At 38.7% G+C, this 16,626-nt stretch overlaps 1 protein-coding gene across 2 annotated transcripts; it reads right to left on the bottom strand.

The window, feature by feature from the left end:
- Positions 1–1,367: 1,367 nt before the first annotated feature.
- Positions 1,368–16,626, bottom strand: anapc4 (anaphase promoting complex subunit 4). 2 transcript variants are annotated; one of them, XM_053489560.1, is made up of 28 exons: positions 16,302–16,626; positions 14,892–14,997; positions 14,400–14,532; positions 14,228–14,317; positions 14,110–14,136; positions 12,882–12,926; positions 12,682–12,766; positions 12,451–12,558; positions 11,424–11,507; positions 11,206–11,292; positions 11,030–11,094; positions 10,695–10,785; positions 10,475–10,551; positions 9,837–9,937; positions 9,655–9,706; positions 9,464–9,519; positions 9,308–9,354; positions 8,413–8,469; positions 8,270–8,326; positions 7,632–7,725; positions 6,630–6,727; positions 5,973–6,034; positions 5,842–5,880; positions 2,927–3,028; positions 2,711–2,791; positions 2,461–2,628; positions 1,970–2,093; positions 1,368–1,754 (listed from the first exon to the last, which is right to left on the bottom strand). In XM_053489560.1, the coding sequence occupies exons 1-28, from the start codon at positions 16,407–16,409 to the stop codon at positions 1,524–1,526; spliced, it is 2,475 nt and encodes an 824-aa protein (XP_053345535.1). In that variant the 5' UTR covers positions 16,410–16,626; the 3' UTR covers positions 1,368–1,523. The 2 variants fall into 2 exon arrangements, with proteins under 2 accessions (XP_053345535.1, XP_053345537.1); XM_053489562.1 differs by having other exon boundaries at positions 10,695–10,737.

The raw sequence follows: 16,626 nt of genomic DNA, 5'->3' as shown, positions 1-16,626 counted from the left end.
TAAAGAATACATGAGTGAGAAGGCAAAACAAATGCATTTTATTTTTTATATAATATTCATCTTCATTCAGTGATATTTGCACACATACACACATTATATATACAGCCAAAAAAACCACTTTAATAAAAGAAAAATAGCATGATGTATCAATATGTAATTTATAGGAATAAATTTAAGCAAGTTTTTCCTTTTCTGAAGTGTGTATAATTTTTTTCTCTCTCTCTGTCCTTGTCCCCATGCTTGGTGGGCTTTTCTCCCACAGTAAAGACATGCAGATTAGACTAATTGGCATTTCCAAATTGCCCAAAGCATCCCAACCATCCAAGAACAATTACTGATGAATAATATCACCTTGCCATAAGGCAAAAGTGATAAATATAAAAAACTTTTTGTGTCAATGGCCAGGAAACTGCCCAAACATTAATTCCATTTAGAACTTAAGGCGGGTGGACAAACAAAATCACACAAATTCTGAAAAACTCCAAGCAATAATTATGCAAGAACGAGTGGCCAACTGTCAGGATGGGGCCCAGAAGTTGATTGACAGGACAGATGCCAGGGCAAATTGCAGAAATCTTGAAAAAGAAGGGTCGACACTGCAAATATTGACTCTTTGCATAAACCTAATGTAATTGTCCATAAAGTCCTTTGACACATATAAACTGCTTGTAATTATACTTCAATAAAGCATAGTAACATCTGACAAAAAGATCTAAAAACACTGCAGCAGATTATTTTGTATCAGCAGATATTTAGCAGATATTTGTATCAATCGGCGTCAAAGCTTTTGCCCACAGCTCCAACAGTTACTATTTCAGAAGAGTCAAATTTTTGGGCTGCATCAAGCAAAGAAACTTAGTTTGGATTAACTGGTTTAAGAACCCTTTAACACATTGTTAAAACCTGGACGGATAGCGCCTTAACCATAAAAAAGCCACTTGTAAGACTCATCAGAAAGAGAGGCTTCAGTTTGCTAGGGAGCATAAACTTTGGAGCAATAGAAAAAGGTCATGTGGTCTGACGTGTCTAAGTGACCCTATTTCATCATGCATAGGGGCCACCGTACAGGCTTCTGGAGGCAGTGTTAAGATCTAAGGTCGCTTCAGGTGGTCAGGTCCAGGCTCAGCAATGTCCTGTGGCAATAAAAAGTCAGCGAACCAGAGGCAAACCGTAAAAAAACGTAACCCTGAAGGCTAAAGGTGCGAGGCCACAGTGATACAGATGTATAGGATAAGTTAACTTTTAATAATCAAAGCAAAAATTTTATTTTGTGAAAAGCTATAAAACCCACACAACAAAGAGTCTAGTAGTAAATGTACCTTATAAACATAAATGACAAACATAAAAACAAAATCAAGCACAATATGTTCAAAAACATCCCTTTATTCTTAGAAGTAAACTTAGTACAGCAGTAAGATGGGAATTTCATACAGTACAAATATACATTAAATGTTTTGTTTGACCTTGGTCATTGTTTAGATTTTAGCGTTTAGCTGAACCAGGCAGACTCAAACACTCAAAGATCATAACGTGTCTGACCCCGAAGTCTGTTCCAAGATGTTCCCAGACGCTTCCCCCATCTCCTCACTTGGTTCTACTTCTGCTCCGTCTCTATCTGCACCCTGATTGGCCGATGTTTCCACCAGTCCATCCTGGTCACAGCTGATATCTTGCGAATCATCGGCCCGCTCTTCCTCCTCCTCGTCCTCCACGTCCATCTCAAACACGCGGACGTGACGCAGGTTCGAACTCAGCTAGTTCAAAACGTCAGGGGTTAGTTTAACGGATTAGCATTAGCAAGTTTCTGCAGACTTAAAATAAGGTAGTCATACAGACACACGAATAAATGATTTATAAGTAAGCTGTAAAGCAAACATATAACAGTAAACTCTCTATGATACAAAAAAAAATATTAAAGAAGAACAATACAGTAATCATTAACCTTCCATAACAGGAGCAAACTACTTACCACACAGGACACTTTGCGAATTCCGTTCACAGCCACAAACTGCGCTTTCATGTTCTCTAGATCTCGGCTCATGGTTCCCCATGTCAGCCCTCGAACAGGGATCTCACCGCTCTGCTGGTCTAACCTACTCCACAATCAAACAGGGCTGCAGTCAGCTTGATGTACAGCACAGTAAACCATTAAAACATGTAAAAGGGACTAACATATAAGATTAAGGACATCAGAAAAAGTCTTTTGCTTTGCTAATATTTTTAAACCATGTCCTATTCTCATTTTAAAGAATATATAAATAAGTTTAAAAAACATGCAGATGTGGGGGGGTGTTTTTGTGTGTAAAAACATAATAAAAATCATCTGATCATAGCAAGTCTCAATATTAGGCAAATACAACAATATTAGCCCAATAATTACAGTCATAATCTTGTATAAAGCACCTCTTCTTAAACACAAAAAATAAACTTAGAGTAATAGTAGATAGTAATAGGATGTACCTGAAAGCAGGATCCCAGCTAAACTCCTCCCCACAACTAAGGGCGGGGCCAAGAGGAAGCTGAGCCAAAAGGCGGAGCCTGTTCTCATTCTCTTCTTGAGCTTGCAATACCACAGTCAACGTCTCGTCGTCATAGAGACGAGCATCCAGGCAGCTATAGGAGCGATTGCTGCAATGCAATGCCGTTTTTAATCAGTTACGTTAACCTGAATATGCACCTAAAGGTACTTTTACCTTTAATTAAAACTTACGAATGCTCAGATACTTCGTCATCAACACTGGTGTTGAGATTATTGTTGAGGTCTATCGCCACTAAACCATTTTGGAGAGATCTTAAAAAAAAGGGGGGAAAAACAAACTTTAGCAAACTTCAGCTGGAAAGCGAGCATCATTCTTTACTGCACCGCGTACACAGTAGTACTGAGTATGTAAGCAAATCACATATTAGAGGAAAGGTTGACAAACACCTGTTTGGGTCTGATGACCTTCTCAGGATGCAGATTTTAGAAGTTGACATCTCTGGCATGCAGAAAACCACACAGAGCATACCAGCATTTTTATCATTCCATCTGCAGGAGGGAAAAACAATATGAACAACTTTCACTGTACAGTAATATCATAATGATTATAACGATGACATAGTACCACATCCCATCATAATGCTCATTAAAAAAGATGGTAAAGTCAAGTAGATTACAGAAATAGTGGTCTGTTGAGGGATCTTGTACAGTCACTAACTACATTCATTCATTCATTCATTCATCCTTGAAAAACGGTTTATTCTAGTCAGGGTCAAGATGGATCTTTCTCAGGAACACTGACCAGGAGGATTCCCATCCATCACAAAGCACCACTCACACATACACCTTCACATACAGTGTTGTGACATGGCCCTATGTGAAAAAGTAATTTCCTCTGTAGCATGACCTTAAATAGGCTGTTTATGCTTGAAAACCCTCCAATGTGCCGGAATTAAAACACTTTTGCATAGAAGAGTGGGCCAAAGTTTCTCCAGAGCGATGTGAAAAACATTGACAGTTATCACGAACGCTTGATAGCAGTTATTGCCACCAAGGGTGACACAACCAGTTCTTACATTTAGGGGGCAACTACTTTTTCACATAGGGCCAGACAGCTTTTTTTAGTTTTTTGTTAATAAATAAAATCAGTTAAAAACTTCATTTGGATTTATTCTGGTTACTCTGGTTGTATTTACTCTGGTTATCTTTGTGCAATATTAAAAATTGTTTGATGATATGAATCATTTAAGTGTGACAAATACGCAAAAAAAAAGGGAAGGGCCAAATACTTTTACAAGGGGCAGTTAGGGTTTATAGACACTGGACATGGTGGGACAAATTGTTTCAGTTATGTATCAGGATTTTTTTGTGGACGAATACATGTACTGTACACATACATGTGTGTGACAATTTTTTTGCAATAAATGTAAAATGTATATTTGTTTGCATTTGAGTGTTCATGACATTTACAGAACTGCAATGCAAATTGAATTGGCATAATATCATATCGGAAGATCCCCGGTCATTCCCTTCCCTAATTAGCCCTACTTAAAGGCAGCGGTGGGAGGTGAGTACATTTACTTCATTACTGTACTTATGGACATATTTCAGGTCTCTTCACTTGAGTAGTTTTATTAGATGATACTTTTTACTATTCTTCAATCATACTGTTACTGACCTACATTTGCATTACCTAACCACATTGGAATGTAGTATTTGTAGTACACTGACTATTATGCTTAATTGCCTGACTTGCCTTTCCTTAGAGACACGCCTATTAATGTGACAGGTGTTTAAATTCAGAAGTGGAGTTTTGCAATTGCAATTTCTAATACTTAAGTACATTTTACTTAAGTACACATGTAAATGGATGATTCTCCTTTTACTTGAGTATCATATACACCTCTGCTTAAACTTGTACCAGTCCAGAAAGTCTACAGTAGTGGCCAAAAGTTTTGATAATGACATAAATATTAGTTTTCACAAATGTTTTGGTCCCGGAGCCACTTAGTTATCACGTTTGCCTTATGGCACGGTGCTCCATCGTGCTGGAAAATGTATTGTTCTTCACCAAACTGTTGTTGAATTGTTGGAAGAAGTTTCTGTTGGAGGGTGTTTTGGTACCATTCTTTATTCATGGCTGTGTTTTTTGGCAAAATTCTGAGTGATGGATCCCTTGGATGAGAAGCAACCCCACACATGAATGGTCTCAGAATGCTTTACTGTTGGCATGACACAGGACTGATGGTACTGTAGCGCTCAGCTTTTCTTCTCCGCACAAGCCTTTTTCCAGATGCCCCAAACAATCAGAAAGAGGCTTCATCAGGGAGAATATGACTTTGCCCCAGTCCTCAGCAGTCCATTCAAAATACTTTCTGCAGATGATCAATCTGTCCCTGATGTTTTTTTTGGAGAGAAGTGGCTTCTTTGCTGCCCTTCTTGACACCAGGCCATCTTCCCTCACGTCTTCGCCTCACTGTGCGTGCAGATGTGCTCACACCTGCCTGCTGCCATTCCTGAGCAAGCTCTGCACTGGTGGCACTGGTGACGATACTGGCGCTTGCCGGACTTTCTTGGACGCCCTGAAGCCTTCTTAACAAGAATTGAACCTCTTTCCATGAAGTTCTTGATGATCCTATAAATTGTTGATTTGGGTGCAATCTTAGTAGCCACAATATCCTTGCCTGTGAAGCCATTTTTATGCAACGCAATGATGGCTGCACACGTTTCAGGTCACTATGGTTAACAATGGAAGAACAATGATTTCAAGCATCAGCCTCCTTTTTACATGTCAAGTCTAACCCAATCAGCCTGACATAATGATCTCCAGCCTTGTGCTTGTCAACATTACCACCCGAGTTAACAAGACGATTACTGAAATGATCTCAGCAGGTCCTTTAATGACAGCAATGAAATGCAGTGGAAAGATTTTTTTTAGGATTAAGTTAATTTTCATGGCAAAGTATGCAAATTGCTATTATAAAAACTTAAGCAGCAACTTTTCCAATTTCCAATATGTATATAATTCTCAAAACCTTTGGCCACGACTGTACTCTGCTGCTAGCTGGACTTTGGGATTCCCCAGCAGGAACTCATATCTCTATGAGCAGTTTATTGCACTAATGCATCACATTACTTTGTGTAAGGTCTTAAACGTGTACACAATTCCCACAGCCTCTTTAGGATATCTTTGGTGCAACCCCAATTTCTCCCCTAATCTGGCTATGATCCTGATTTCATAACGCTGAGACATTGTGATGAAACAAATACTTTATATGTGTCTATTATGGCTCCATGATACTGAAGAGTCTTTAGTGATGAGCCTTCAATAAGCAGGTAAAGTTTTACTGGTGTACACTTACAGTGATGGAAGCTCGAACAGCCGTGGTGTGCTTTCGGAACTGTCAAAAACATAAGCATTAAGATCACCTCATCACCGGTCATAGAAACAACCTTACTGCTAGCAGCGGCGTTAAACAGCAATATGCGCTACCTCTCAGGCACAGAGTACAGCCGCAAACACACAGCCTGCTTCACTGAGCTCCCGATCACCTCCTGAGAAAAAAATAAAAGCAATGCACATGAAGAGCAGTGGGAAAACAGAGCAAGATAAAAAAACTAAACTTTTATTTTATATTAAAAACAAATCTCCTTCTAAATGAAGGGTGTGTGCAGGAGAAACAGGTGGATCATGTGAAGAGACGAATGGAATCAAAAGATATACAGACTTGGGAAAGATGAATAGGAGGTATGTGTGATGTGTGTGTGTGTCTGATATGTGTGCGTGTGAGGATTTTCAGGCTTGCATGCTACAGCAATTCAATTCATAATGGCTCATTCAGCCTGACTGGAATTCAAAGAGCACACTTTTTTACACACACACACACACACACAACCCGACAATAACTCCAAGGCAAACATTAACAAGAGAAATAAATACAAAGCTGGTGTGTAATCTGGTTTCTTCAGCGGAAATGTGAACATTGCAATGACTCCTTTTTTTATGCAAGTGATAAAAGTCTAAAACCAGGAACTCCTGAAGTTATGCATGTGTGTGAGTTTGTGTCACTGTAACAGAGAGAGAGAGAGAGAGAGAGAGAGAGAGAGAGATGCACAGTGTGTGTGTGGTGTGTGTGTGTGCATGATTTACAGCCGGTTTTTGCAGACAAAGGTCAATGGTGCCCTCCATCAACCTCTTCACAAAGTGCAGAGACTTTTGTGGGTAAGTGGGAAACAGCAGTGGGCTTTCTGCAAATACAGAGAGACACACACACACACACACACACACACACACACACACACACACACATTACAGAAGTGCATACATCTTTACAATAAAAAGATAAACATTAATCTGACCCTACTGTAACTAAAATGCTCTACAGCTAAAATAATACATGAATAAAGAAGAGATGAGGATTCTTGCATTAACTTCCCTAAATCATTATAGATAGAATACTTTACTAATCCCCAAAAGAAATTGTATAATTTATATATACTGTATAAATAAAGATCTAGTTAATCATAGTCATAGACTAAAATTAATCCTGATTATTCACAATTCACAAAATGTGCAATGTTGCAATAAAGAAATGCATGACGAACTGGTTTGAGAAAACAGATTATGCAGTTTTATAATACAGTATCTCAAATATTAACATTGGGAATGTTTGTTTTGTCATTGGATGTGCTGTTACACCGAGGTAGTTATGGTTACTTATTGATGTTTGGTGGTGTATATATATAGTTGTTAAGAAAACCCTTTGGGAAAACTGATTCCCAGTCTGTTATGCCTGTTTTGTCCTGTCAGTCATTTTATACTCAACAGGCCAGCTATGATCCTGATCACAGAACTTCATGAACAGACGTGAACCGTAAAAACGGTCAAAATCAGCTAGAAGACCTAACCTTGAAAAAATTAACAAAACAAACTCTAATGCACCTTAAACGTTCATATTAAACATCAGTGGAAAACACTGGAGAATGTGTGTCCTGATGTTTAAATAGAGTTTTTTAATCTGCATATGAATAATTTTATGCTTTGCACTTCTGCTTCCACATGACTGACTGTTTGGATAACTGCATAAATCTGCATGGGTACGGGTGTTCCTAATAAAGTGTGTGTAGTTGATGATAAGAGAACTGTCTTTGCCTTTCAGGTGTGTGCTCTGCTGAACAAATGTCACCCAGTGATTGCCATCTATATTTGGAGGAGACACCAAATCTTCATCTTCATCTTTCAGATACTGGAAAAAAAAAAAAAAAAAATCACAGAATGAATATCTGCTTCATCGTGTGACAAGTTAAACCTGAACTAGAACATTATACTTATTAAACACACCTATATATTCCTGCACAAATGTATCTATATAACATTAGGCAAAATCTAGATGCATATGTTCCTTGCATAAATCTGAGTTCCATTTCAGTGATGATGTTCTATAAGTGATGTTCAAATCAAACCAGGACTTTTGATTCTGCATTAAAAAAAACTGTTTTGAAAGTAAAAACTTCATTTATTTCTCTATATAATCCCCTATTATACTAATGCACTTATCCTAGTGTTTTACTAGTGCTTAGATACCATCAAAATAAAAAGTTCTCTCAGGACTGCCTGCTTCATGCCTGAAGCGCAGGCCTCCCAGGAATTCCTTTAATGGCCCAAACATGTGAAAGTCTGGTCGAGTCCTGGTTTGACTTGAACACCCCATCAGAGAAAATCAGTTGTGCCAAATATCTTTCAGGACACACACCCATGTACAGACGCACACTTGGCAAACCTGTCCTCACCTGCCCCACTCGCTCCACGTTGAAGTACTTCCCTTTCCGATCAAACAGCTCCTCGTTCTGTCGGACAAAGAGCCATGATAATAATAGAGTAGTAATAATAGAGAGAGATATTAATCTTTAATAAAGTGCTAGTGGTTACTCACAGCACTAAAGTGCTCAGACAGAAAATCTGCAACGAATGCCAAGTCCTTTTGGGTCATCTGGGGACACATTCAGCATGATTAGTGCACGCAATACACAGTCAGATTTGCCAGAGGATACATTTCTGCACAGAGCAAGTCATCCTGAACTGGAATACGGTTTTCTACCGCACAAATCTCAACCAGAAGCAAGAGAATTTAATTTGATTTCAGAAAGACAGTCTGCCTTCACTACATTTATAACCTAATCTGCCTATGGAAAAAAAGGTCAGATTTGAAAAAGCTGTATACTTCACAGGAAAAAACAAAAAAAACATTCACACGCTAATATTTTTTGGATCACAATAAATTACAGTGTAAGTTTTAACAACATTAGCAACATTTATTTTCATCCAGAGTTATGTGTTTTTTTTCCTGAGATCTTTTACTGATGATGTGACAATCAAACCACTCCACAGTGGTATAAAGTCTTCAGGGTCGCGGGGAGCCAATCCATTACAGAGCACACACATATTTACAGTACACTTACACACTCATTCACAGATTATGGGCAATTTGGAAACACCAATTTAGACTGTGGGAGGAAACTGGAGTACCCAGAGGAAACCCACCAAGCATGTTCAGGGAGAACTCCATGACCTGGAGTTGCAAGGCGACAGCCCTAACCACTACACCACTGTGCGGCCTTCTGATCCAGCTCGTGTGTGTCAAAACAATTCCTCACACTCCCAGAACCACGCTCGTGCCATCAAGGAAGACAAACTCCATAGATGTGATACCCAGGTCATTCAGTACACTCAGCTCGTCAGCTGACTTGATGTTAATGCCGTTCTTACTGTATCATCGTATCCATGACTTTCTGCATTTATTCTCATGGAGCCGCTTCTGGGTTTCTCACCTTGTTTAGCTCTGCTGGGACGTGATCTTCTGACATGCGAAGCATTGCTTACCAAAAAACAAATCAACACACCATGATTACATCAGTGACACACATGTGGTCATGGTTTATTTTAAGCATTACAAGGAAATAAAAACTGAACGTTTCCAGCCTTACCGACATAGAGCCAACGGAAAAAGGCCTTAAAATTCTTCATACTTTTATCAATCACTCTGCAATGAAGACAAACACACAAACATATATTGAATACTCAGTGATGAACAGTTCATGGCACATTTACAAGCACATTTTTTATGCAAAGCATAACAGAAGAACATGTTGTGTCCACATGAGGTGCTATAACTTACTGTAAGAGCTCGCTAGCCTTTAGTGTAAAGGAGCCTACTGCTGTGATGGCATCTGGAAGAGACACACATCATTAGAGTGCTGCTTTAAAGGACCGAACACATTATTCCTTGTTTTCCACCGTATTTTCACTTCAAATGTGTTGCATTACTGTAAATACAGAATAATCTGATGTCCAGTTTACCCTCTATAGCTGCAGGGTCCAGACCAAGAGGCTGAAACTTTTGCTTCCACAAAGCCATGCCTTTTACTTCACTCAGGTGATACAGCAAAGCCTCTGAGCCACTGATGGGGAGAAGGCACATTTTAATGACCATAGAAAATACATTTCCATATGTATAGGGGCTTTTTGTTATGCTTTGCAAACCAGGTGGATGCACTACAACAAGAGATAATAATAGTAATGGTAATATCAGCAATACCCATATTGCTCCTTAACAGTGCCAGAGAAAATTATTTGCCTTATTGTCAGAATATCACAAGTTGTAAAGTTAATTGTTCAGTGCAGAGCTTCAGTGTCCAGTAAATTAATCCAGATCAACCATCTGCAATACTGGCCGTGCTTTCTGAATGGGAGGAGCAGAATTACTCTCTCTCCTGTCAATCATAACCATACTATCCAATCACTTTGGACTGTAAGGTTATATAGGCAGAAGAGTTCTAACAATGAGAGTGTCTACGCTGTCCTGAGACCATGTGCAGCACTTTGATAAGATGTTCTTGGCTTGGTTTTACGTTTGGGAGGAAGAACGCAAGAGACTCCACCCTGTATATCACATACCGCATATATCACATAAGCTACTGATGTGTTTCTCCTTGTACCTTTGTAAGTGACTGATAACCAGCTTCTGGATGCTTGAGTAGGATGACTCGATGGACTGGCCCAACATCTTCAAGCCCTTTCAATGGCAAAAACACACAAACATGTGTACAAACAAGCATATTAAGTGAGACCACTGAGCATTAATGACAGCTGATTCAATCTTTAGACTTTCCATGCATTTTGTAAAAACAACTAAAAAAAGAAAAGCTCCAGGCTTACTTTCACTGTCAGCTGATTCATGAGAAGAGCTTGCAATTCAGGGCTGGGGGAAGAACCAAAATAGACATCATTGGCTGTCACACAGTGTCCCCTGCTGGACAGAGAATACTAATACAGACTTTTAACACTAAATTATACGTTCAAGGTGCCATATGAACTAGTAGTATCAGTAGTGCTGGTCTTAAACAAACAATTTTTTGGTTACAAGCACTTTATGAACTTTACAAAAAACAAACAAACAAACAAAAAAAAAGCTTTTATGTAGTTCAAGTTTTTTTGGTTTAACCCTGGAGCTTTAATAAGTGTGACATCATTACAGTTCCTTGTATATCTACCTGGCATGTCCCCAAAGCAACAGCTCCAGAAACTCATCCTGAACCTGAGTACTTGTATTCTTCTCCTGTAAAACAGCAGCAGCAGAAGGAGCTTTCTCAAACATATCAGAAAGTTTATAACCATATAAACAGAAATAAATATTTATAATTCAGCAATAAAGACAGCGTTATTGGACCTGGACGAATTTGGTGAGACGGAGATCCATTTGCATGAGGATGTCCTCCCAGGCCTCACACATGCAGGTGAGAGACAGACGTAGGTACTTCAAGAGACGCATATCAGAAATGACAAAAAAAATTATTTTATTTTCATCATTTTGAGTTTATCATTACACTGATAGATAAAAACAGCTGCTGTTCCTAAACATATAAATATATGGGACGAAATAGAAACCTGTATCAGGGTGGAGATGTGTGTGAATTTGCGAGCCATCCTTGTTAACTCAGGGAGACACGAGGACAGCAGTCCTGTGTCCAACTGGATAGGAAAAACAGAACATCTTAAGACAAACTTAAGGCAAGCATCTGATCAATGTTTAACCACCCATTTAGACTGCATCCACCAGTGAGACTCAGTCAGATTAAATTCTGCAGAACATTCAAGAAACAAGTTACATCGATAAACAGTTGCACCAGCAATCACTGGCATCTCTCACTCGTGTTTTCCCTGCCTCACTTACTCCCTCCCCGACTTTGTTTCTCTCTCTCTCTACTTCCTTTACTTTCACCCTCCCTCACTCACTCACTCCGTCCCTTCCCCACTCTGTCTCTCACTGAAACTTCTGCCCCCAAATCAGCGAGTAACAAATTAAATAAAAAAATTAAAAATCTGGTGAATAAGAAAATTCTTAAATTCTTAAAAATAAGAAATCTCTTCTTCTGAAGTGTTTGAACAGACAGCACCTTGCGGGACTTGATCTAAATGGATTGTAATATTTTGCACACAGTTGTGTTCCAGCATAAGTGCATACTGTCACTAAGGTAAACAAACAAAATGAGGACATTCTGAATACTGAGAAACTCAGGAATTCATGTAAATGTCAATAATATCATATGTAAAAATTAGAAAAAGAATGCACACAACAAAAAACATGCATCAATGTATTTAAATTAAAGGTAGAAGTCTTCCCTCACATAAAACAAACAAACAAACAAATGAATAAATAAATAAATAAATGTTACAATTGGTATCTGTATGTGATAATAATTGAATATAATTAAATATATTACAAATCATTAATTTTAGCAAAATAAACATAATATAAATACTGTATATAAAAGCTGCAGGAGGCAATAAAGTACAATAAAAAAAAAAATCCAGTGATCTCAGACATTTGGATCGGCACTAATACTGCGAGTTTGAGATTGGCATGATGATGCTTTTGTCACAGGTTCAGACCTGGTCCCAGTGGTGTTCTCACCTGGATGTACTGGATCTCCGAGTTTCTGTCAGTGGATCTTATTTCTGTTATGACTGAGAGAGATCTGAGGTCGCTGGACAGACAGAGACTCCTGCATGTTCCAGTGATCTAAAACAGTCACCAGCAATCAGAATCATTAGTACTTTTAGCTTCAGTACTGTAGATTCATGCAGACTAAGTAATTGAGGTGATGAAGAGAATTAAACATAAAGTAGCAAACCCCTGACGCACCCCTTTCAGTGTAGCAATCTTATAAAGGCCATAGGCATAAAGTTCTACAAAACCAGACGGTCCTCCCACGACCAGGATGTTAAACCTGCGACACACAGAGTGGGATGGTCACGGGCCAAAATGAACAGTCAGGAGGTTAAAAATTAATAATATTAATAATAATAATAATAGGGAATAAAATCCCACTGCTGACCACTAACCTGACGTCCCCCAGGAGGTTAGTGACTTCATCAGATTTCTCTTCACTGCAAAGAAAAAAGAAAAAGAAAAACAAGGGCATGAGCTCATACAACACCAGTACAGCCGAATTCTTCAGTTTAGTGGGTCATAAAGGCAAGCTTTTAAAAATGTTTCTCACGGTAATAGATTATTTTTATATTTACATTTAGGCATTTGGCAGACGCTCTTATCTAGAGCGACTTAGAAAAAGTGCGTAGAAATTTCTGTCATTAAATAGATACTTACACTGGGTTACTGGGTATTTAAAAATCTATGAATGGTGGACGCTGATGTAATTCAAGCTTAATAATACACAAATTACACATGTAATTTTATGTAGAGAAACATATAATCAGTAACATGTTAAGAAACTTCTCATTACGAACCAACCTTGTGGTTTATCTTAGATGTATTAAAGCTGTCCAATCAGAGGCAAGCTGGCGAATCGATTCAATGAAATCTTTGTTTACTGTGATTGTCTAATAGCTCAAACAGCTAGATTTCTTACAGGTTTAACAAATAATAATAAAAGAAAAGTACTAAAATTATTTAATAAACATTAAAATACTATAATATAACTTCTGATGGTGACTGTTTAATTGTTAAGTCTGGTACAATATATATATTTTTTCTGAATAACTTTTGCTTCTGCTAATATCTCTACACTCCATTCCTGTAGGAGGCAGTGTTGCACCAACCACTCATAATCCTAAAAGAAGAAAAATTAGCCATACTCTTGCAAAATGCTAGGTATGGTTTATTTATAGAGAATTTGTCGATTTTAAACCATTTACTTTTGTAAATAGTTTTTTTTTTTGAAGGCTAAATAATTTAAAAGGTGTAGATTGATTCTGAATTGAAGACTGATCTTACTGACTCAGTTAACTGACCAACAAATGATCAATTAAATCACAACTTTAGTCTTAAACTCAAATTAAATAGTAGCTAATGAGAGAAAGAAGGCTTAAGGCTGGTGTAATATAAGTGCAAACATGAACTTGTTTTAAAGGTAACTCTAAATAAATTAAAATATGTGCATGGACTTTCACATAAAGTTTGAGGAAAATGAGTAAGTGAAGCAATCCTGGGTGATGACACACAAGACCCTGTCCACCAACGTGATTACTTTAAATAGAATTACCTAAATAGAACTACATCCTGATTTGTAATTTACTCCAGAAGCAATGTCAACTCACTCCATTCACTCACCTGAATATCTTTGATGATGAGCTGTAGCTGAAAACACAAAAACACAAAAGAACTTTTGTAATTAATTGTTCTTCTCTAAAACATCTCCTTAACACAAAACACAGACCCTAAAACTGACCTCTTGGGTAGGGTTGGTAGTTTGGGCAGGAACCGGTTAGACTCGTCCTCTGAATCGCCGGATGATGATGATGATGATGATGATGAAGAGCTTTAAAACAAGTGATATGAAGTGTTAAAACAAACTTTCAAAACTCTCAAACGCACTATTCTGAATCACAGTGAAGACGCACTTGCTGTCACTCTGCACTTCCATCCAGTGCATGCAGGACACGGGGCAGTCAACAGGAAACAGGTGGAGGATCTCCGCCTTCTCAGCGTCACACAGGACAACCTGCTTGGTGTCGCCCACACTGAACGCCAAGACTGTCAGGGAAATGTCATGAAGAAAATATTTGAATTTTCAATTTTACAAGGTCCGTTTGGGCCATTAAAGGAGTTTCGTTCTGCATTTTAGACGTGAAGCAGGCAGTCCGATCATGGCTCCGGTGCAGTGAGAATACTTCCTACCTTGATGGTATCCCCGGATGATGGTATCCCACCACTAGAAACATAGTGACTAGTGACAGAGCAATATGGGGTACTTTCATAAATGTTTTGTTGTACAGCACAATCAAAAGTCCCAGTTTGACTCGAATGCCCCTCGTTTAGCCATATCAGAGTTGTGTTGCAAAAAAAAATAATTGAAAATTGAAAATTGAAAATAAGAATTATAATACTCTTACTCTTGCCATCGGGTCTCCAGGCCAAGGATGTGATCTCTTTTCCTGTGTTTTCGTTCGGCGCTAAACTCCAAACACGCTGAAAATTTGCCAGCCGGTGCAGCAGCAGCTAAAAGTAAGGAGGAAAAGAGTTAAAAAAGTGAAAATCTAATTAATTACAGAGAGAAAGAATTTATTTAATTGCTTAATATTGCAGTGTGGGGAATACTGTGCTGAGAGAGCTGACATAGATGTAACAGAGATATTATAATAAACTATATCGCAATTACATTTTATGTGGATTATAGATACTGTAAAATTTAAACCGCTAATTTTATGGTCAAATTTTATTTAAACAGTAATGAAAATGTATATAAACAAACAATTATATTTACAAAATATTAAAAAATAAAAAATATATTGTAGATAATAAAGGTGTTTAAAATACTTTCTTTCTTTCTTTCTGTCTGTGCCATTACTTTTAGTATGTCCTGACCATTGCAGCCTGGGAACATTCCACAAGACCTGCAGTTTTGAAGTTACTCTGATCCAGTCCTTTAGCCATCACAATTTGGCCCTTGTCGAAATAATTCAAATCCTTACATTTTTACTTTTTTTTTGCTTCCAACACATCAACCTTAGGAAAAAAGGTTTATTTACTGCCTAATACATCCCAACTTACAGCCGCCATCATGACAGGATATTGAAAATGTAGCTACTGTAAGAAGGGCTGGATTGTGATGGCTAGACAACCGGGTCAGAGTAACTGCAGCTTTTGTAAGCTGTTGCCAAACTGCAGCGATCAGGAGAAACCAAAAGTGTCCCAAGAAAGGAAAACCAGTGAACTGGGAAAAGGGTGGCCAAGGCTCACTGATGCACATGAGGAGTGAAGGCTGGCCCGTGTAGTCCGGTCCAATAGAAGCGTTAGGCGTTAGTGTAGATCGAATTGAGGAAAAGATTAATGCTGACTGTGACAGACAGGTGTCAGGACACACACTTCATCACTGTTATGGTGGCAAAGGGGGGGGGGGGGGGGGGGGATTGATTAGGCAGGTGGTCCTGAACAGTGTAACAGGATATGATAAAAAGTCTAAGCTACTGATTTGTAGTAGAATAAGAAGTGTGTGTGTATGCGTGTACAGTGTGTGTGTGTACAGTGTGTGTACAGTGTGTGTATGCGTGTATGCGTGTGCAGTGTGTGTGTGTGTGTGTGCAGTGTGTGTATGTGTGTGCAGTGTGTGTATGTGTGTAGAGTGTGTGTATGTGTGTAGAGTGTGTGTGTGTGTGTGTGTGTGTGTGTACAGTGTGTGTGTGTACAGTGTGTGTGTGTGTACAGTGTGTGTATATATATATATAGAGAGAGAGTGTGTGTACAGTGTGTGTGTATATAGTGTGTGTGTGTGTGTAGTGTATAGTGTATAGTGTGCCGCTGACCTCCCCGGCAGTGTTGGCCAGCGCTATCAGGTCCCTCCTCGGAGACCAGGCCATGTAGAGCACCGGGTTGGGGAGCTGCTTCTCTCCCACTTGCCGAAACGCTCGCATCCTGAACACTGTGGACGGAACCAGAACCGCTCTTTAGGAGTAAACCTCTATCTGACTACAGTATCTGTCGCTCTTTGCTAGAAGGATCCGCCGTGTTTATTAAAGTAACACCCAACACACCAACACGAAAGATTAAGTGTAAAACTAAATGATATAAAACACTTCAGTATTGCTGTTATTGAACGCAGCTCGGCTCTAAACCGTTAAACTTCCGCGA

Source organism: Clarias gariepinus, chromosome 27 (assembly GCF_024256425.1).
Source record: "Clarias gariepinus isolate MV-2021 ecotype Netherlands chromosome 27, CGAR_prim_01v2, whole genome shotgun sequence".
NCBI lineage: Eukaryota > Metazoa > Chordata > Actinopteri > Siluriformes > Clariidae > Clarias > Clarias gariepinus.
This window is presented reverse-complemented; position numbering and strand designations above follow the sequence as displayed.